The sequence below is a fragment of the Stylophora pistillata genome, chromosome 1 (assembly GCF_964205215.1).
Source record: "Stylophora pistillata chromosome 1, jaStyPist1.2, whole genome shotgun sequence".
NCBI lineage: Eukaryota > Metazoa > Cnidaria > Anthozoa > Scleractinia > Pocilloporidae > Stylophora > Stylophora pistillata.
In genome coordinates this window covers 56418375-56440843 of record NC_142519.1, presented here as the reverse complement: position 1 = coordinate 56440843, position 22469 = coordinate 56418375, and the positions used below count along the sequence as shown (strand labels likewise).

The window sequence follows — 22469 nt, the reverse complement described above, 5'->3', positions numbered from 1 at the left end:
AAGAGCCCATTAAAACAGACGCAGCGCCGAACAAATTTAGCTTATACCCAAATGAAGATATTCCTTTTATAAGGAACAATTTTCGTCTCCTTAAGTATCGTAGTATTATTCGCGACTGATATAATCAGAATTCGTCAATTTAATTTCAAAGAAGACTTAACACATCTGTGAAACGGTGCATAAATACTGAAACAACTTCGCTTAACGTAAACTAAAGAGACCACGAAGTACAGTAATAGCACGACTGCATCCATTGCAAGGACGGGATGGCACAATCTTACCCATAAGTGTATGGGACATAAACATTTGAAACCTTAAGAGTGACCAACATTTAATTTCTCTTTACAGCCATATTGCTAAATCACTCATTTAGACCATGACAGTCAAGGAAATGGTCACCAACTTGAGATGTTTTTTAATTGTTAAGCAAGTTCTCCTCTTCGGTACCAAAGAAGATGTATAGAGAACAGTATGGCGAATATGGATGCCGAGGTCATGGTGCAAAGGGTTAAACTGGCACTTGAGATATTACTAACTTTAATTTCTGAGGTGCCGTCGAACCACCGGACAGCGGTCTTTCAACTACACAGTGGTGCTAGGCTCTGGAATAATCTACGCGACGATGTTAAATCTTCAGACTCTGTCAAAGGTTTTTTAGAAAAGGAATTGTCAACCTCCTTTTTTTTGATTAATATATGAATTTGTAAATAGTACACCAGTCCAATGTAGTGTTTTCTCCTTCTTGAAGTATTTCACTAATTTTCTATCCTGTGTTTATTACCTTTGTTATTTGGTTGTTTACTTAGTTATTTTAGTGTGATAGCTACGTAGCCTTGTAACTAAAAAACCTTTTAAGGGAGTTGCAATAAAGTAAGTTTGTATGTATGCATGTAATTTTCGTGTTTTTTTCGCACAAATAAGCGATGTCAGGGCAGCGAAGAACGGAGCACACGTTCCTACCATTATCTCGAATATTGTGGGCTAATTTGTGAAAGCTAACACAAATTTCCATCTGGGGATCATTTCTAAAGCAGAATTTCTATCTTCAACAAAGGAAATATCAATCGGTTTAAAAGATCTTAATTTGTATTTCTTTTTGTTAGGCTTCGCCCAGAACACATCCTATTACACATTGCGTTTAGAAATTGAGACAAATCATACTCATGTGTTATACCCAACACCTCAAAATATTTGAAAAGCACCCTTATAGTTTACCTTGAACACTACTTCATCCACGGTAAAGAGGGTTGACTGGAAATCGTGATCACTTCAGCCGGACTGACCAACAAGATCTGACATCAGTTGAATGCACAGCAAAGCTTCTTAGTGTTAATTAATTAATCTAACACAGCTGCCTTCTTGTTCTCCTTAATAATACTCTGAGTTCTCCAGGTTTTGCTGAATACTTAAGATTAGCAGCAGTTATAGACCAGTTTAAACGAAGAAATTTTGATAGTTTTTTTTTAAATCAAAACTCGGGAACGCTTACCATTTGGGAACCGGTTTTCTTTCATTTCATTACAACTGCGACAGTTTAGTCATAACTTAAAGCCGTTAATTACAACTTTCACTGAAGGAAGCCAATTTATAATAATGGGAATAAAATCGTTAAACCAAGGCCATTGCAATGACACCTCGTTTAGTACCTTTCATTCCAGACGAATCAAGGTCTGTAGTTTGTCGAGATGAGTTTTTCAAGGGTTCCTCTTAAAAGCTTCGCCCAACTATTCACAAGCTGCAAGTTATTTGCATAAAAAAAAACAAGATTTTTCTTAAGCTGATGCCAAAATGAAAGCAGCTGTGTAATTACTTATGAACTAATTTATTAATTTTTCTGGCAGACCAGACAATTTGTGTCATGAGTTATCTTGTAACCAAAATGGCGAGATTTTAATTATTTCTATTTCTTGATAATAGAATGGAACTTCGAGTTCTGAGCCTCAGAAATGTAACTGCAGTAATTAAAATAATGGTAAATATTAAAATACGAAGTTCAAAATAATGAAAACTGGCTATGATACGAAAATCAAACTTAAACAATGGTCAAGCGTTCAGTACGTTGAAATACTATTGACGATAAGACAGAGTTTGAATGGGCAAATACTTATTTACACTGAACACCAACATATAGAAAAGAACAAAATTGCCTGGAAAAAAAAAGGACTGCAAAGGAACCAATGACACCAGCCGACTCTTTGAAATTGCAATATTATGAAAAAATCAATATCTCTAGCTTCATAATGTAACATTTAGGGTCGAGGTAGATTTAATAAATTTGTAATATATGAATTTACAGAGGCAGGGACAAGACCTGTTAAGTCCCTGGCTGGGATGGAATTGCAGAATATAATTCATAGTCTGGGAGATAACAAAGTAAAAGTTTGAGGACAGAGAAAAAAGTATGATTGGTCTCATTATAGTTTAGATCGATCCATAAGTTTGTTGAACTAATTTTTTTTTCTGAATACTAAATAATGCATACAGGTAGACAAAAACAATCAACAAAAAATAAACAATTACGTTTACAAGTATTGTTTGAACCTTTACCACCAAGGATCAAAACACAGAATCTACAGCTCTGAAAGTTAAGTGTTCTAACTACATCCCTATGCACAGCAACATGGCATATATTTGATTTGATAATAAAAAGGTAAAATGATTTACTGAATGGTGACATCATCTTTGCACCTCTCTCCCAATAGATTACAAGTAAGAACCAATCAATACGTGTGTACCAGAGTTTAACCAGTGTTTATTGCAGTTTTGTTTAACATCACGTTTAGCTGTGACAATCTTCCACATCTAGATAGCCTTCAAGGAAGGGCTTTCATCTAAACATTTCATTCAGTTCAAACAAAAACCCAATGTACAATGCACTCATTGAAATCACTAATAACAAAATAAATACAGTGCAGCTTCAATTTAACTACACTATAGGCATGAAATTTACAGTTTTCACTGAGAAAATCCCATTAATTAGGAATGGTCTCAATTGCATACATGAAAATGCTTAATATGTAATCCAAATAATGTATGATTATACCCATGTCTCCTTGTTCTAGTCACCTGACTACTTGCAGGAAAGACAATTGTGTTGTTCAGTGTCAGGGATTACTTTACAATATTCGCTTTGCTTTTGGCAAATAACTGTTAAATAACTTAAGTCCATGTACAGTTCAAGCATTTGTGAGTTCAAAGTATGCAGCCCCCAAGGATGTAAAGAAAAAATTCTGTTGCCATCACGTTCCAGGGCCACTGGTTTATCAATTTGTATACATTATTTGTATTATGTGTTATGTGTTGTTATTATCATTATCATTACAACCAACTTTATCACCTTTAAAATGTTTTTGATGACCTAGGTCCTGTTGAACTTCAAACATGTAGCTTTGCCATTTAGTTTTTTCCATTCATATGACTAGATGATGGCTCACTGACTTGTTCATCCTTTTTGGGGACAAACTGCAATGAGTCTGAAAAGATTCAGAACCTTGAAGAAACTCCATCAGGACCATCTTTTAAGAATTCATGTCCTAGACCATTGCCACATTTACCACAGCTAACCTGAATGCAAGTTAATAAAATAAAACATGAGACATGAGTTCCTTACACAGAGCTAATAGATGTTGATTGCAATTGTAAAGAAGCCAGCTGATATTATGTTGAAAATAAAAAGTAAGGAGGTGCGGAGTGAAATAAAATTAAAGAAATTAGAGAAAAAGTGTCAGAATAAATAGTTAATAGAATAAATAGTTAATAAATAATTTAGATAAAAACCCTTCCTTGAAGGGTAGCTAGATGTAGAAGATTGTCACAGCTTAATGTGATGTCAAACAAAAGTGCAATAAACTCTGCTTTAAACTTTGCCGTACACATGTTTTGATTGCTTCTTACTCATGATCTTTTGGAGGAAAGGTGCAAAGATGATGTCATCATTTAATAATAATAATAATAGTAATAATAATGATGATGATGATGATGGTGATGATGATGATGATGATGATGATGATGATGATGATGATGATGATGATAATAATAATAATTCATAATAATAGTTTATTTAAAGTCAATAATGTAGGATGTGGTTGCCCAATATTCCAAGCTGGTAGCTTATGTTAAAAACACTCGCCTCCAAATCGAATTGGAATTTGGACTGTTGGTTTTTGTGGAGGGGGGAAAAACTGGAGGACCAGGAGAAAAACCCTTGGAGCAAGGATGAAAACCAACAACAAACTCGACCCACATGTGATGCCAGGTCCAGAAATCAAACCTGGGCCACAATGGTGGGAGGCCAGTGCCCCATCCCTACCTTAAGAGCTTTGGCACTACTGCTTGTCATAGTTTCAGTTTCATCCCTCTTTGACACACTGTCTACGCTGATTGTCTCCGTAAATGCTGGCCAAGGTGTGTTGTGCTTGTATTTTGCCTTAGCACTGAAGAGCTTGTGACCACACTTGGGACAAACATAGATTCCTGCAAAGAGCAACAAAATGCAACCAGAGAAATAAAATCTATACCTTAAAATTTTTCAAAAGAGTTTTGCACTCATATAATAAACTCCAACCTCATGGCTATCACACCCTCACAAGAAGAAGACAATAATTATCACCATTCAACTCTTTCCCTACCAAGAGTGACCAAAAAGTCATTTCTCCATCCCTCCAACATCATAACAACATGAACAGGAAAAGGTGATGAGAGCAAACAAGAAATCAACAGAGGGATACTGTTTTATTCAGTATTCAATACTCAGAGCAAAAATTGACAGAAATGTATTGAAGAAAATGAGAACTGATTTTGAGATCTTTGGAATAAAAGGAGTCAGACATCCTGAGGTTGCAATTTCACATCCCACCCATTGGTGATCAGAGTCCTACATCAGACTGAAAGGAAACTGACAGCCAATTCAAGAAAAAGAAGTTTCCACTTTGTCCTGACAACTTCTTTTTACCAATAATACTCGAATACTCGCTATTTATAAAATATGGTATCACAGTACTATTTTGACAATTTACCCACTGAAAAGTACATGCACTAAAAGAAGCACTTAACAACGTAACAAGAGTCTCCATTAAGAGTCCTACTATTCCAAATTTTCATATTTTTTAATTAAAGTGCTACTGCGACCAAAAATGCACCTTTTCTTTTCTCCTCAGAGGTTGAAAGTACTTACCCTAAGTAACAAATTTGCCAAATCTTAAGGCAAAACTCCATCGAGAGGTAATATCATTTTCCCTGTAGATCCGTGATCTAAACAGCCACCATTCTTCGAACTACAGAACTCCGTTTGAAGAAGAAACTGGGTCGAGAACAGAAGTGAGGTCAATGACTCAACAAACGTGGCTAATTTGGTATGACCGGAGAGAGTTATTTTTCTGGTTCTGCAGGAAAGAAAAAATAAAATTCGAAAGAATTGTTCCCCAGCTTTCTTTTGTGTATTTCTTGTAAAGGCATGCCTTCGCGATGTTGTCGACGTGAGTCAATGATGTCACAACTAAAACCGCTGTAGTCATTTTCATGGGCTCTCCAGTGTGTTATTCAAGCAAATATGGCAGAAGAATTTTTAATGTCTTCGCGGTGCTGTTTTTAAGGAATAACGATGTCAAATTTAAGAAACTTACGCTTATTCTTATAGTTTAGGGTCTAAATGTGAAGTTAACACCAGAAAATTGGAAAAATAAAATGCAAAAATTTTGTCGCAGTAGCACTTAAATGAATAAATAAAAAATAATTCAGGATAGTTTTAGTTCAGTCTTAAGTCATACAGATAAGGAGCACTCTCCACCGGTCCCACTCCCTCCTTCCCGTTTCCTTCCCTCTTCTCTAAGATGACTTGTCTTTTCAAGGCCAACAGAGCTGAATAGCAAAATGCTGTGCCAGAGGTACAAGGTCAACAATGCAGGCTCAAACATGCAAGGTTTGAAATTTAGTGAAATTTGCGAGAATAGTGAGGGTTTGGCACATAAGACCAAGGTTATTTGTTGTAACTGAATGCATTTTCCCATTTTCAAAGTTTTTAAGGTGAAAATAATTTTCGAAAAAAAATTTAGGGGGAGTACAAAAGTTTATGAACGTTATTCTATAAAGGAAAAACGGCAAAGAAAACAATGTCTCTAAGCAACAGAATAGCAATTCAACTATGCAAACCACCCAAAATTCCGGTCTCGCTACAAACGTAGCGCATGAGCATACGTTATTCAGCTCTATCTTCAAGGCCCAAATGTATAGGTGTACATGACACGACATGACTCAGCATTATAGTGGCGGCAATATCAGCCGAATTATTTCATCTTTTGACCACAAACTCTGGCTAAGGGCTCAGTTTTTGGGTGTATCAATAAAAGTAAAACGTTTTCAACCGCTTTGAAATTGCCAGCATAGCTCTGCATCGGCTATACAAGACACTGGACCAGATTTAGTCGCGTCTCTGATCAACTGAGAAGGGAGGGCTCATGCAAAAAAAAGGCAAATTCATTCCTTCGACTTTCTCGACTTAAGAAAATAATTTCCTACTCTTTGAATGTATTACTAAATGCAGAAATTTGAACTCTCTTGTCGAGATCGTTCATTTATTTTAATCGTAACTTGAATTTCAATAATCTTGGATTTGTGGAAAAATTTCGACTATAGGCATGTAAACATTAGCTGGCAGAAATCAGGCGAATAAACATTTATGTGATGTCCAGTGAAGAAAGGAAAATCTTACGGTTTACGATAGAGGATAGTTTAAAAATTCTTACCGGCTTCAAAGTGGTTTCTATATTTCTCGCTTGCGTCCCACGAGCAAAACGACATGTTGCGAGCGGAAGTTACCACCAACAACGACGGTTTTTCGTTCACGAGTTTCAACGGGAATTTCAAATGTCGTTTCAACTTTAGTAGCTAAGTGCCTGTGACACTTCCTTGACAGCGGTAACACGCTGAATCTGTTTTTTGTTATGTAACTTCACGTAACTGTCCCCATAAAGGCACTCTTAAAAGTTTAAGGAGGCTGGATATAGTTTCTTATAATGATAACAATAATAATAATAATAATAATAATAATAAAAATAATAAACAGTTTAACGTGGAGAAACACTTAGCTAGAAGCTGGTTTACAGGTTTTCCACGAGACAACTTAAACAAATAATTCAAATTGAAAATAACATAGTTAAGAATCCCAACTGGCCGAAGGCAAACAAGTTGGGTATATTACAAGCATGGCCGAGGATTTGAAACTCGGGGCTACCGTGAAACAAATCCAAGTAGTGGCCAGGGCGGGACTTGAACCTAGGAGCGGCGGATTGCAAGTCCGACACGCTGACCACTCGACCATGCTGCCTTCTATTCTTTGGCGCGCGCAGACTGGGTTCTAATTTACCCGGGACTTTTACCGGTTCCAGTCGAGGCCCACAAATTTACCCTTGCTCACCATTGACCACTTTCAAAAATGGCTGCCGGATTAATATTCTTTTGTTTAAATTTAAATTAGCCTTTCTGGCCTCGCTTGAGATAATGTATTCTTTTGAATTTTGTACTGGAGAACGAGGCCAGAAAGGCTAATTTAAATTTAAACAAAAGAATATCAATCCGGCAGCCATTTCTGAAAGTGGTCTATAGAGTCTCCAGTAGCTCAGTGGTTAGAGCATCCGACTAGATCGTGGGTTCAAGTCCCATCTGGGGCTCGGATTTTTCTATTACACTAAGACTTTTAAAAAATGCAAAAAAAAAAAAAACACAAACAAACAAACATGGCCGCCGCGCTTAGGCCAGAATCATTTTTTCATCTGCTTAGTAGACTATGTTTTACGCCTCTAGGTAGGCTGCCTACACTTTCTTCTAACTTTATTAGTAGTGTGTTTCAAAAACGGAAAGCTACAACACTCTCAAGTGACCAAAATACGCGGGAATCCGGCCGCAAACACGATCGCGATCGTCGGAGCTATTTTCCCATATCTTGGCTGTTTTTCGGAACACTAAGTAGGTGCTACCTACATGCAATATCAGCAGCTACGCTTCTCGTGTAAACAATTCACTGTCAAAACTGTGAATGGTGAGAGAACTTTGATCAAAGAGAATGTTCCAGTACACTCCTGAGCGAATGTCTTCAATCTTTTACCACTTTCCTTTCTAGCAGTACGCATTGTCACACCGTTTTAATTGGCCATAATTCTTTTGTGTTCGACACTCCTACACTCCTACGATGTGCTGGAAATTCAAATAAAGAAACATTATCGTCGAAGAAAGTGTTTTTCGCCGATAGCCTTACACACATCAAAACACTCGCTAAAGGTGGTAACGCTATTCCCAATCCTGACGGAAAACCATGTAAAAGCAATCTCCCTTCTGTGTATCAAGCTGTTTTTTATGAAGATTTCATCGCACACGATGCTTTGGAAGATGTACGTGCCCTCCACTGTGTCCTCTTTCAATCCCCGTTGCAGCTAACAAGTGCTGACATTGTAAACAACAGCATGTGAAATCCGCTTCCTTCGCTTTCGTAGACATAAGGGAGCTTAAGCACCAGGCGTTCATGAATCACGGAGGCGAACCGGAAGTGAGATTTCGAGTATTTTTCCTACTGCGCATGTCAAAAGGTCGTCGTGATTTGTCACAAGGCGCTTGTGGCCTCCGTGCTGATTTTGCACGACCACGAATGGTCTAGACTGTACGTAGCAAAAAAGCACAACGTTGTCAACACCAAAAAGAGCTTCTGAAAATGGATTCGCACGAGAAAGGGAAAGAGAAGTCTTCGCCGCACATTTTTATTTGTTTTTGTGTTCAAATTCATTCGGGAGCTTGTCTGCCGAGAGTTGTCTTGTCACACTTAAATTCGACGCGACCTGTTTACTTGAATACTTGCCTTTCTAGCTTTCTGCACACTCGTCTTCTATTTACAAAGTCTTCTTAAATAAAAATTTAACTGACAATTTCAGTTTTTTGTTAAAAAACGCATTCATATAAACTTTTAGGAGTTTCTTTACCGATAGTTTTCTTGGCAACCTCTGTACATGCGACTTGTTTACTTTGTTAAGTGTATGGTTAACAATATTGAAACTCAGGTATAGGTACATTCTGGCTCGGAGATTTCATCTGAGTCAAATCGCTAGTACAAGCCATAGCTGAATTTGAGGTTTCTTGACGTGTTTGCTTCGAGCATCAGAAGTAGTTCTTCGTCACTGATGACGTTCATGTCATGGCTTAATAAAAGCATTTCCCCAGCTTCTTTAAATGAACACATTTTCGTTGTTTCAAGTGCGAACGCACAACATAAAGCAATTTTCGTTTCTTTGTTTACATCACGGGCTTGCATATTTTTATTTTCGCGCGCTTTCTACGCTCGTGCCGTCGTGAAAAAGAAAGGAGTCTGCTTAAAGTAAAAAATTCGCGCCAAGAACGCCAATCTCGATCTAGTCCCCTCACGGCAATAAGCCCTCCGTCGTGAAGAAAAGTCCTGCTGCTTAAGCTCCCATAGACTTTCTTGACAGACTCCACGAACGCATGTAAACTTTCAAAGACAAGCTCTATTCACAGGGCGATAACGGGCTCCTCGTCAAAGAAAACATCATTCAGAAAATTGCAGAAAGCGGTCTGTGTTACGATAACTTAAGAGATCTTTACAACAACGGTGGGAAAGAAGCACTGCTCTCCATTCTTAGCAAATCGCCAACCACATCGCGTCGATCAGCTCCGAGAGGAACAAAACATCCCGACACTTTGCAGAAAATAATCCAGCAACTTGAAGGCAAATAGAGCAGCAGCCATTTCCAGGCGCAATCCACCCAGAAGGTGAACCTCTCTTAGCAAAATAAAACTCTTTAGAAGAGCGCGAAGGACGTTCGGCGAAGAAGACGTCCAAAACCTTGTGGCATCCGTGGCAAGTGTCGTGGCGTGACACAAATGTTGCGCATGCGCAATTGCCCATCTTGTCGAGTCGAAATTTTCGGAAATTTGAAACTTTAGACTTATGTATTTCCGTTTCCGCTCAGTGAATTTTTTTGATTTTTTGCACGTTAACTTTGAACGGCTCTGTGCGTGTTTTACAAAAATTCGAAAAAATTCTGTCAGAGGGAAAAAGTTAACGATGAATTCTAAAAAAGGCCTCTTTTCCTTAAACTTTCTGACAGAATTTTTTTAAACTTAACGGTCAAGCAGACCAAGACAGTCAAAGGACGCATGCAAAATCTACAATAAATTCACCGTCCAGTTTTTAAGAAAATTCAAGTCAAGTCTAATTTTGGACCCGGCATTGCAATCGAGCAACGTTGCCATGGCGACGAAGTTTTCAATATTTTTACAACAAACTGATTCTTCAATAATATCTTTATTTCAGGGAAAAATGTGATCGCGATTCGTTAAAGCTAAGCTTCGTAATTTTAGTTTAAATATCTTGCATCAGAAAAGTGAAAAACTATATCCAGCCTCCTCGAGTTGACAAGTGCCGTTTCAAATACTGGTTCTTAGCACTTGGGTAAATGAAAATGGTTATCCCCTTGCAGTTTTTATTTTTTCATTTTTCGCCCAGGACAGGAGCCCATTAACGAGGTCTTACCCAGGCTAACTTCAGCAGAGAGTAGAACATGTTCGTATTTAAAATAATGTTTTGTTAGGAGCCATTACGGTATTGAGTCGAGCTCCTGGTTTTGTATACTGGACATTCAGACGAAAGAAATCTTGCAGATCCTGAAACCTTTTGTAATTTGATCACCAGGAAAAAAAAGCGAGGATGAAGCTTTCTTTTTTCTTTGTTTCATATGAAAGTCGTGATGAAATTTTGTGGGCCGAGGCCAGGAACGTGTTCGATAATTGAGTCAGTTTGCTAGACATAACGTCTCGTAGTCACGTTCGACGCACTAAAAACTACTATAAAACGAATACCATTTTACACGTTTTTACAATTCTTGTATTCGTTTTATAGTAGTTTTTAGTGCGTCGAACGTGACTACGAGACGTTATGTCTAGCAAACTGACTCAATCATATGAAAGTCACGCTTAACAAAAGGCTCTATCGGATATCGCGTGACACCCGCTGTAACGCGACCGACTAAAGAATCAGCGAATTTTGGAAGATTTTGCTCTCTCTCTTTCGCTTAAAGAACGTTGTCGTTCTGTTACCTCCAGATTATAAAAGCAAAATTGTTAAGCTTTACGTAGAGGTGCAAATTATACCGTTAAACAATAATCTTGTACTGGCAAATAAATATTTTGTGTTGCTGACTCGCGCTATTTTAAGAGGTTTTGATTTCATTTTTTCGAGACAAGGCAAAGACTCTGGGCCGAGGTTTGTACAACGCATGCTCAAATGTGTGCGTTACCGCCAAATTCGAAAAGAATAATAAATTCCGCGTATTTTGATGTATAATTCATAAGGGTGCGGTAAAGTTTCGGCCTGGCAAATGGGCCTTGAAATCAACGCTTTGGTTCTATTTCTGCTGCTAACCTTTATAAACAGCGCGAGTGCGATAGAACAGGAATTCGATGGAGCGGAATCCGGAGATGTCCCTTCATTTACGTACGAAATAAACAAGTAAGTATAGATTCAAGTTTCGTGTATTTCTTCGAAGATTCATTGTGTTAAAGATCCTTTTCTATCTTGTTTGGTAGCTACCTCATCTATACAGTCTGTAAAGAATTAGAGGGGAAAATCGACGACTTAAGTACTGAGTCTGCTTGGTCGGCGAGAATAAGAAGAATTTTTGAAGAGTCTGCGCTGAAAGGTTTAATCTTAAACAATCGTATCGTAAATGTCTTCAAGAAGAAAATTTCGCTTCTTCTCTCGGCGTTGAGGAAAGCTGGTCAAAAAGGTCGTCGCCATGTTAAGAAGCTTAAAGAAAAGTGGCAGAAAGAGACGTACTCATTCAAGATATTCTATAATGAAATTGAAGCGTGTCAGCTACAAGAGGAGAACAGAGGTTTGCGCGGACAAAAGAGAAAGCTGGAAGCATCCCTTGCAGATGAACAGGCGAAAAGGCTAAAGGTAGAAGAGAAACTCGAACAAGTGCTTAACAAAGCAGAAAAGGACGAAAAAAAATACGAAAAAAAATTTAAGATTCTAGCGCGTAAAATTGCGAAACTGCAGAGAGACGGAAAGAGAGGGCCGGCCAAAAAGAAAAAAATTTACCGATTATACGAAACAGCATCAGTCACGTCTTCGACAACAGATGAAGGAAAACTGTCAGGCAACATTATCCTTCCTTGGATTGTACGATTTTATTGCCACAAAAGTAGAAGTTTTCAATGGCGAAACTCAACAGTACGAGACATTTTCCTTAATTGATGAAAACGAGCTGCCACTAAAGGACAAGGACTCAACGGAGCTGACAGATGAAAATTTGGATGAAATTAATATGTGGATCTACATTAAAGATAAATTTAACATTTCTAATGAGGCTTGGCATGAGCTGGCTATGAAAACCAAACAGATGCCAAACAGCTATAAGCTGGAGAAGAAATTGAAAGAACTTAATGCAAAATGGAATCTTCAACCTACACCTGGCCAAGCCGAGGGAGTCCAGTTAAGTTTTAAAGAAAGTTTAGAGGAACAAGTAATCAGGCTTCAGGGGAAAGGAGTTTTGAACATTAACACTAAAATCAAAGTTAAAATTAGTGGGGATGGGACCAACATTGGGAAAAGGCTCAAAATTGTTAATTTAACTTACACAATATTAAATGAAAGAGATATTGCAATGAGTGAAAAAGGCAACTATATTCTTGCCATAATCAAAACTACTGAAAGCTATGATAATTTAAAGGCAACCCTTGCAGATCTTAATGATGAAATGCAGAATCTAAAGCAAATATGTGTGGGTGATTATAAATGTGACATTGAATACTTTTTGGAAGGGGACTGGAAGTTCTTAGCTTGTGTGTGTGGTTTGGGTGCAGCAAATCAGGACTATGCCTGTATTTGGTGCAAATGTCCTAGGAATGAAAGGTTTGACTGCAGCAAGAAGTGGTCCCTCACAGACAGGTCCCTTGGTGCAAGATCATGTGAAGAAATAACTGCCAATGCAAAATCTAAAAAGTTCAATTGTAAATCAGTGCCTTTATTTTCTTTTATTCCCATTGATCATGTCATAATTGACACACCACTTATTTTTGAGGATTTCTGACAACTTGATTGAGCTTCTCATACAGCAACTTCGCAGGGAAGATGCAATAGATAAAGTGAAAACTTTCCCTAGTGGGTTTACAAGGGAGAAATATAAACATATGGCTGGATATGAAAAGTTTCTGAAGGACATTGGAATTTCCTTTGACTGGAGAGTAAATAAAGACTCTAAAAAATTAGAATATAGAGACCTTACCGGACCAGAAAAGTTGCTTGTTATGCAAAGCATAAATTTCCAATCACTCCTTCCCAACTTTAAGGAAACTAAAGAAATGGAAAAACTATGGGCCAGTTTTATGGAAATTATTGGAGACCTGAAGCTTGAGTTTACAACTGATGATGCTATTACTCAGTTAACAAATAAGATCAACTCATGGTTTGATAAGTTTCTATGTTTGTATCAAGCCAAAGATGTTACCCCTTACATGCATGCACTATATGCTCATGTGCCTGAATTCTTAAGACTCTATGAAAATATATCCTATTTTACACAACAAGGAATGGAAAAATATAATGATATATCATCCAAACATTATTTTAGATCCTCAAATCATAGGGGAATTTCTGCTTTAAAACAGATTCTTTTGAAGAAAAATAGAATACAGCTCCTAGAAGCAGCAGGCATGGAAAGAATAAAGAAAAGTTATAAGTGTGGAAATTGTGAAGGTCTTGGTCACACCATAAAGACATGCTCAGCTAACTGTAAAGAATGCCAGACTGCAGTTTGTTGTGCACATCTTATCAAAGTTGATGGAAGATGGACACAGAGATGTACTTTGTAAATTCCTTTCTAGTGACTGTAACTTTGAGGGCTAGGCTTCCTAGTTGACATGTTAAAAATTTATCTTATAACAGCCTTGATTACAGTAAATATAAATAAATGTAATATCCATGTGTGGTTAAGATATTCAAAAACTCTTTTAGAATTTAGTATGAACAAATATTTTCATTCCCTCAATCTCAATAATTAACTGACAATGATTATAAACTGATAATAAAATATATCAAAACAATAACTGTAGTTGTGTGATTGCATTTAACTCAGTCTTTAATTTAGCAGTCATCCCTTGTTAGGTACTGGTGTCTATTTCCATCTCCACAAACAAAAGTAAAAACAAGTTGACGGTCATCTTCAATTTCTGACCTCACATACTTGCCCCCTATGAGCTTGTATTCTATTATAGGGTTCCTTTCTGTAATCCAAAATCTCACTGCCCCTTCTGTCACAAAAGCATAATCACTATTTTCGTTTAAAATCCGTTCATCCCATTTGACTCCCAAAAAGCTGTCTAGGTCGTGATTACAAATCCGATAGACTTGCTTGTTTCTTTCCCTTTTTGCACGAGCAGCAGTGGCAATACTCACTTCAAAGACCTCCTCCACAGAAATTTCAATCCTGATTTCTGGATCGTCCTTCCTTCCAGAGTATAGCTTTCGCTTCACTTCCCGATACAAGCGGTCTTGGAAGAGATGCAAACGATCGTCTATGGATTCCATGGATGGTTTACATTTATGTTCCAACCGCATAATAGGAAATTTATCACCATCATATGGCCTCCATTCGTCAAACTTATCACTAAATCCGTTACAATGTATTTTTACTCGCTTGCCTTCTTTGTCGACCTCTTTCGACTCGATTTCGTAAAGGCGATTGTCCTTTTGACGCTTTGGTATTCTGCCCTCGTCAGCTACAGCTTTTAACGGGTTTACTTCGTTGATTAATCGCTTCGGCGCTTTGATTTCTCTTTTTACTCTGGCCGCCATGTTTGTTTTTATCGTTTGCGCATAAAACTTTTGGTCATTCGCGCATGCGAAATATGTCCGCGAGAGTCTGGATGCAAGTCAAAGCAAATGTTAACCCTTCTATGAAATGACTTTGATATGCTTACCGTCTCATTCACGGTGGAGTCCGTAAAGTATGTGAGGAGCAAAAATACTTAACTAAGGAGGAGAGGACTGGTTACAAGTCACAGCAAAACTCTCTTACCAGGAGGAGAGGACTGGATACAAGTCACAGCAAAATTCTCTTACCAGGAGGAGAGGACTGGATACAAGTCACAGCAAAATTCTCTTCCCAGGAGGAGAGGACTGGATACAAGTCGCAGCAAAATTCTCTTACCAGGAGGAGAGGACTCGGTACAAAAAGGCAGCAAAATTGTTTTCCCCATGAGGTAAAGGATACCGAGGGTTGGAATGTTTCTTCCCTTAGGTGGGAAGGAGTAGCTACAAATGGCATCAACAGAATTGGTTGGTCAGGAGGAAAGGGCTGATTGCAAATTAAAAAATAAAAAAATCAAGCAAAACGTATTCAGTGGACCTTCAGGGAACTCTGCCAGCTAAACTACGTGACAAAATAAGGAGAAGATCAATCAGTAAAGGTTGAATCCTGTTTGACCGACCTTAAGTGAAGGAGATATTTGTAGTATCATATAGCTCCGTTAGGACATCTAAGAAAATACGTGTTAAACAGCTTTGTCTAAAGTGACTACAACGAGTCTTTCACCTAAAATGACTATTACATCTTTAGCAACAAACGTTTTGCCCCCCAGCTTTGCTCAGCCCCTTAATTTTCACCTTACGTCTTCGTTTAAACTGATAACAGCTTAAAATTGGCGTTGTTCGGATAAACATTAACTACGGTGCTTAATCGGCTTAAGAGGAACAAAAAGGGAGAGACATTGGTCTACGTATTTACTTATCCTTTTAACAATCAAAACATCATGTTTTAATAACGCGCCGCAAGCAAAATTTTACTGAATGAACACTTAACCCATCAGACCTGAAACGTTTGTCGTATCTTCTGAGTTGTGTAATCAATTGTGTAGGGGTTAAGAATGTCCTGGCCTTGATGATTCATCACTTTTCTCTGATACATGGCTTCCTTTTTACTCCTTTGTCTAACCTTCCGTAATGAATTTGACACATCCTCTCTATTTTTCTACCGCATCTAAACCTTTAGCAGATTAAACCAGAAATCGGATAAAAAAAAACCGATTTGACTCAGTTTCAATTATTGTTGTAGTCACAACAAATTCTAATGGAAACCACAATGGAAAAAAATCTAACGTACTCCGACTTTTACCCAATTGGAATCTAAGATGAAAGAAGGGACGCATTCCATTCCGTTTTAATTGCATAAATAAAAGCCAATCTTTTCAGTTTGGTCAAGTACTGTTGACGGAGCCCTCTTGACACTCTTCCCTTAACAATAGCACTACTGAAAATGTTTTTAACCTGCATTGTGGGTCAAATCAACTTGCGTCTTTCAGATTGACATTTTTGATCTCACTATCTGCTAACAGCACGCTTTTCACAGCGCCTCAAGCGATTAACTTCGCATTAACCAGCTGGGGGTGTCCGGCCGAGTCTATATTCGATTGTCGATCACTGTCAGGTGTTCACAGCAAGAAACCAAGATCCTCTTGTTACCTATATCCGCTTTGTCACGCGAATCGTGACCAAGGAGTAGCATTGACCGGAAGGCAGACAAAAGACGTAAAAGATAACTATCTTATCCAGTAATAGCCAGCCCGTGAATAAGTGAGGGTGCTATTTATTCAAGCACATTCAAGTTGCGAAAGGACATCACGAAAATACTGGAATAACAACCCCGCCGCAAATGCAATGGTAGGGAAAGGGATCGAAACTTTAGTCCACAACCAAAGATGTTGTAAACTTTGCCAGGTTTAGTTATAATTCGTTGACTAAGTTCTTTAACCGATTGAGTCTGTCTTTTCTGTTGTAGGAGAAGTGTTCCTATCATCCGACCGCAGCTTACGAGCGACCACCGCTCAAGAGTCCGATGGTGAAGAGAAGAAAGAACGGAACAACGTCCAGTGTTAAAAATGTTCAGATAGCAGTTCTTGGAAAGGACGGCGTAGGAAAATCAGGTAAATTTATTCATTCGATCCTTAAACCTTCACTGAATTGTCAAGGGTTCTTAACTAAGGCGCTGAAGAGTTATTTATTTTCTTCTTACACTTTACAAAGAACCTTTCGGCATCGAAGTTTACTGATGACTTGAAGCTAACGGTAAAATCGCCACAAGTTTCACTTTAATCATGATTGAAAACACGATGATTTCAGACAATGAGCTAAGATCAACATAACGGAAGCTTGGTAGAATCTTGAAACACTGATTCAACCGCAACTGGCGAATTCACAAAACTGGAGAGATCATATCACACTGTTTGCGACCAAACAAAATCCTTAAAATGTATCATTTTTAACGCGGCGTTGTATATGTAACAGTTCGTGTTGTAAAAGAAAGCCAGCATAAAACTGTCAATTAAAAACTTTCCTCCGAGCGCACAGAAAGGGCGATCTGAGGTAAGTTTTCAAACAATTGTTTTTAAATTGGCAAAACCATGGGCGCCTCACCAGCAGAGAGGCGAGCATTAATGGTCTTAGCCTGAGGAAACCATGACTAGACGGCTTCCGAATTAGAAGTAAGAACCTTTCGAAGGAACAATAGGTCTCGGCAGATATTTTCATTGTCAGAAGAGAAAGTTTATTTTCATAATTTACGCTACATACAAGTAAACAAGTGAGCGCTCGGGTCTGCTTTCAGTTTGCCCGACCTCTTCGTTTTTCGATAAGGGCTCTTTCAAATGGAAGAACAATCGTTACAGATAGCAGATTCCTTGGTTATTTGCGCGAAATTGTGAAAGAAAGAAAACTACTTGACATGACAACGTTGTGCGTGTTAACTCTCTTGAAATACCCAGCTGCAATGCATCAAAAACCGCCGTCGCTGAGGTCACGTTTGACATAAACTTATATATAGAAATTGGTTCCTCATCATTGACCGCTTTAACATCTGCTCTACAGCTTGATAGTTTAAAGTATCAGATACCTTAAGGAGGACGAACTGACCCAAACTCTTTCGAAGATATAAAACTTATCTTTTTATATGTACGAGCTGTAATCTGCTTTTGCGATTGCTCTTCAAGAAGCTTGGCAAGATCAGCTTGTGAAACTACTAAAAGAACTAAGTACAGCATTCTCTTGACTCTATAGATTTGTTCGCGTGTATAATTATTTTTTAGGCCTTTGTTTACCACGTTACAATCATTCGTTGTCTTACTTAATGGTTTGACGGATATATATAACTTTTGGCTCAGATCGATAATAATTGCCGTGTCTGTTATCACGGAACATCTCGGCTTTTAGTGACTTACAATGAGCCGCGTAAGAACAGCCACCCGTCCTCTACATTTTCTAGTATTTCACGTACCTGCTGGTATCAGCAATTAACACAGTCACGAACAAGGATTTATGGATAAAAAAAACGCAGGAGTTATCAGTTAATTTTATCGCATGAGTTCATCTGTATTTAGGCTGTGTTTTAAGAAGTTACATATCACGAATCATGAAACATATGAGTTGTGAAAAGCTACATTCAGTTTAAAAGCGACGGCGCGATATTGGTTAGCAAGAAAGCAAAATACTTAAGAGGCAACCGTTGACAAAAAAATGGCGAAGAATGGTTATGAATGAAGAGGCACAGATTTTGGCAGGCGAACTTGGTTAAAACATAATCTACCATCCGATGATGCAGTTACCATGTGCGAGCTGGAAAACTGAAGTCAAGAAGTCGTTTTCCAGTTGACTGCCACAAGAAGAAAAATTCAAAGTCACTCTGAAAGTAGAATTGTGAAAAGAGGAAAAAATATTTCCTCCTTTGCCTCGAATACGTCCATCGACCACAACCGACAATCTCGCACATTCTGCATGTTCTATATATATGTGTATATAGGCGAAAAGGATTTTAACTGACAGAGGTTATCTATTTTTCCATTCCGCCAGCATTCACAGTAAGAGCTCTAACTAGACGTTTCATTGGGGAATACGACAAAACATTAGGTAAGTTTACGTTCCTGTAACTGACTTATCAGTCACTACGTGGCGGGCAAGTTTACCGTGATTCTACTAGTACAATTAGATAATCTTCTGTTATCAGTGAATTGTTTCACGGATAAATGGCTAATTACCAAAGCCATCTCAGTGCGGCTGTCTACTCACTTTTCAACTAAATGCGCTATTGAGCTAACTGTGGAATCTTACCAAGGGGTCTTCGGACTAGCTCATTATCCTTAATTTAGGCCAAGTATGGTAAGACAAAAATAGCTCTGGAAAGGTCGCTACTTTATCAAATAGAAAGGTCGAAGAACATCATGAAACGAAGCTGCTGGTCTTATAATATCGGTAAAAGGGCGTACAACTTTGTTTGTAATTCCATATTTACTGGTGTTTGCGCGGTTACATGCTCATCAAAATACGCCCAGATTTGCCATTCACACATGATACACGATCTTACAATTCACTTGGACCTTTTGGAATAAAATGAATAAATAAATAATTGACTAAATAAATATGAAAAAAAAGCAAAAAAATTACAAGCAAAATTCAATTTGTGGACCGTTCGTAATCCTCTCGCCCTCCACTCGAAAGTCTTTGAAAGTCGAGAATCGTCTCCTCCGCCACTGAGATAAAGGTAGATGATTGAGGCAAACCACATTAGTTTTATGAATCTTATCTCGACGGATCTCGACGGTTGATGTGTCATTTAGGTCATCATTATCACGACCACTTCCGTTAAATTCAACAGCTCTGAACAAAACATGTCATTTTCGGTTTCAATTTTTTTTTTTCAATGCATGAAGTGTCGTTCATATTATCAACTGACTCGCTCACAACATTTGCTTCAATCCATGGTATATTTGAGCCCGCTTCAGTGACGGAGGGACTTTTACCCTCCCACGGAATAGGAGGAAGTTTGTTTTATCGTAGTGGGAACACTGGTATCTTATCGTATTGTGACTTCACTTAACATCAGATCCAGCAGTCGCCCACGATTTTCTAGAAAATGATGTAACTGACCAAGATATAATGAAAATGCTTTGATTCGCCAATAAAACTTTCTTTTCACGGCGCTCAGTTATCTGGACAGGAGAATGAACATGAAAGCATTTTGAAAATTGTAGGAGAAAAAGTTCATTTTGATTTTCTCGAATTTTGGCGCCATACAACATTTACCAAAAAATGAACTTAAACGACTATTTCATCTAAGGAATTCTGACGTACTGTTCCAATGTTTTACAGAATCTACATATCGTCATCATGTAGAGCTAGACGGTCAGTTTTTGTCTTTGGACGTCTTGGACACAGCAGGAAAGGTATAGTACACTGTTTGTACGACCACCGTCAATATAAAATAAATCTTCAATGAAAAACCCTGTACTTTGCAGGATAAAAATGTAAAATTACCTTCACGGGGTACGTTCTGATCCCCTTCCTCGCTCGCTCCACTCGTGAATTTCGTCAGGGTTGAAATGCACTGTGCTCCCAGGTAGGGGGGGGGGGGGGGAGATAATGTTGAACGTACGTATTAAAACCGTAAACGAGGATCATTGTCGCATTCAAACAAGACCATTTTACATGAATTATGGATTTTTCATTCTTAAACCCCCCTTCCATCGTAGACACTAAAGGAGACTGTGGAGGGGGGAAGGGAAGGTTGACATGCAACTATAATAGTAGTTAATCTCTGTTCATGATCTTGCAGAACTCTTTAGAAAAGATCGACAACTGCGTCCACACAGGATCAGATTTATTTTTCGTCCTCTATTCCACGATCGACCGATCCTCGTTCGAGGAAGCCTCCCTGCTCTGTCAATACCTCCTGAAAACCAAAAACGTGAATCCGGCATGCCTTATTCTTGTCGGCAACAAAAGCGACCTAAAGCACTTCCGAGAAGTAGACGAATATGAAGGACGTCTGTTGGCCCAAGCCCTGGAGTGCGGTTTCTACCAGTTGTCTGTGTCGGAAGGATTCGATGACTCTCAAAATGTCCTTTACAGTACCCTCAGGCAATACGTGAATACACAGAAACACGGATCACCTTCCATTAGGCTGTTTTTTGACAATGTATTGAGTCGAAAGAAGTCGGTGGCTTAGTCTGTATTTAGTCATGCACAAACTTATTGTAGCAGTTTTTTTGGGGGATGGGGAAGGCAAGCTGGGGGGGAGGGGAGGGGAGGGAGGAAAAATTTCCCACGGTTATAAGAAAAGATGATAGAAAAGAGAAGGGATACAAGAGTAACAGTGGAGTATACAGTTCCACTTCCAATCGTAACGGAATACCAGACACACATTCTTTATTTATGAGTCCCGTGACCTCGACAACAAACGGAGGGCAAGTAAAGATAATTAAAACCCAAGAGGCGACTTGTACATGTAATAGTGAGCCACATCGTTAAATAATGAATTTCGTAACTGATAACTAAGTTCTGGCCGTTCCATTTCGTAGCAGCATAGGTCAACAAAATTAATACTCGCACCTACCCCCACGTGGCCTTTCCTTGTTCCGTAATGATTCTTAGATAGAAGAACGTCCCTCCCCTCCCTTAAAAAAAGAAAAGCGTTTAGAAAGGGAATAGTGCAAAACCCTCAAACTGAGCTAAGTTCTTCTGTACTTGTACATATTTACAGCAGCATGCATAATCCATTGTATTTATTAATTCTAAAAAGAAAGTGTAAATTCCACAAGGCTCAGAATTTATTTTGTATCGACGTAACAGGTATGGTAAAATAAATTACATTTCCCAGTGATTTACCTGATGCAGTCTTTGGCGAACTTTAACCAAAGAGATTATGTGAGGATGGAAAGCGAAGCGCTAAGCGAAAGAAAACTCAGACATTACTGGGATCCCACCATGGAAATATTAAGGTGGGTTTATAACCACCACCGAAAAAAGGTCCAATTTCTAAGTCAAAAGGTTCAATCTCGTCCTTTCACCCTTGAATTTTCCGGTATTATGATTCAAGGGCGTAGGCTTGGTTTTATTGTTTTTGTTTGCAGATAGATAGAACATTTATTATTCAAAAAACGCCGTTATTACTATTGTTCCCGGACTAATCGTGATACGTGTGTGACGCGAGTTGCGTGAATGTAATTCGAAACTTGCGTTGCAAGTATTTGCATAACTAGCGAAATTAAAGGCGCACTTTTCGGCGTTTCTCTAGGTTACTGAACCAAAATTTTGGTTTATCGTCCGGACATCCGAAAATTCAATAACCCCTTCCCCTGTTTGTATCGAAACGACTGAAGTTGTATCGAATTGACTTGTATCGAAACAAATTGGTATTAAAACCAAATTAAATCAAGCTATGATATAGTACTATTGTTCTTCGCATAAACTGGCTTTCAAGGGCACGACAGAGGCAGAAGACCTGGGTTGACAATTTAAATTGGCCACCGTGAAGAAGACTTTCTAAAGCTGACGTTTCGAGCGTTAGCCCTTCGTCAGAGCTTCGTCAGAGCTTTGACCAAAGGCTAACGCTGGGAACGCTAGATTGCGAAACTCTTCACGGAGG

At 38.5% G+C, this 22469-nt stretch overlaps 2 protein-coding genes and 1 pseudogene across 3 annotated transcripts; 2 read left to right on the top strand and 1 right to left on the bottom strand.

Annotated features, from left to right (window-relative positions):
* Window positions 1-2732: 2732 nt before the first annotated feature.
* On the bottom strand, window positions 2733-6899 carry LOC111331100 (methionine-R-sulfoxide reductase B1-like; annotated as a pseudogene). The gene is made up of 3 exons (XR_015988588.1): window positions 6741-6899; window positions 4310-4473; window positions 2733-3564 (listed from the first exon to the last, which is right to left on the bottom strand). The product of XR_015988588.1 is annotated as a methionine-R-sulfoxide reductase B1-like (transcript).
* Window positions 6900-10262: 3363 nt separating this feature from the next.
* Window positions 10263-12813, top strand: LOC148743240 (uncharacterized). Its single transcript, XM_088724725.1, has 2 exons — window positions 10263-11506; window positions 11584-12813. Exons 1-2 carry the CDS (start codon window positions 11376-11378, stop codon window positions 12254-12256), a joined length of 804 nt encoding a protein of 267 aa, XP_088580851.1. The 5' UTR covers window positions 10263-11375; the 3' UTR covers window positions 12257-12813.
* A 3616-nt stretch (window positions 12814-16429) lies between these two features.
* On the top strand, window positions 16430-21704 carry LOC111331103 (ras-related and estrogen-regulated growth inhibitor). The gene is made up of 5 exons (XM_022936135.2): window positions 16430-16717; window positions 16836-16980; window positions 18899-18955; window positions 20195-20268; window positions 20658-21704. The coding sequence occupies exons 1-5, from the start codon at window positions 16715-16717 to the stop codon at window positions 21048-21050; spliced, it is 672 nt and encodes a 223-aa protein (XP_022791870.1). The 5' UTR covers window positions 16430-16714; the 3' UTR covers window positions 21051-21704.
* The last annotated feature ends 765 nt before the right edge of the window (window positions 21705-22469 follow it).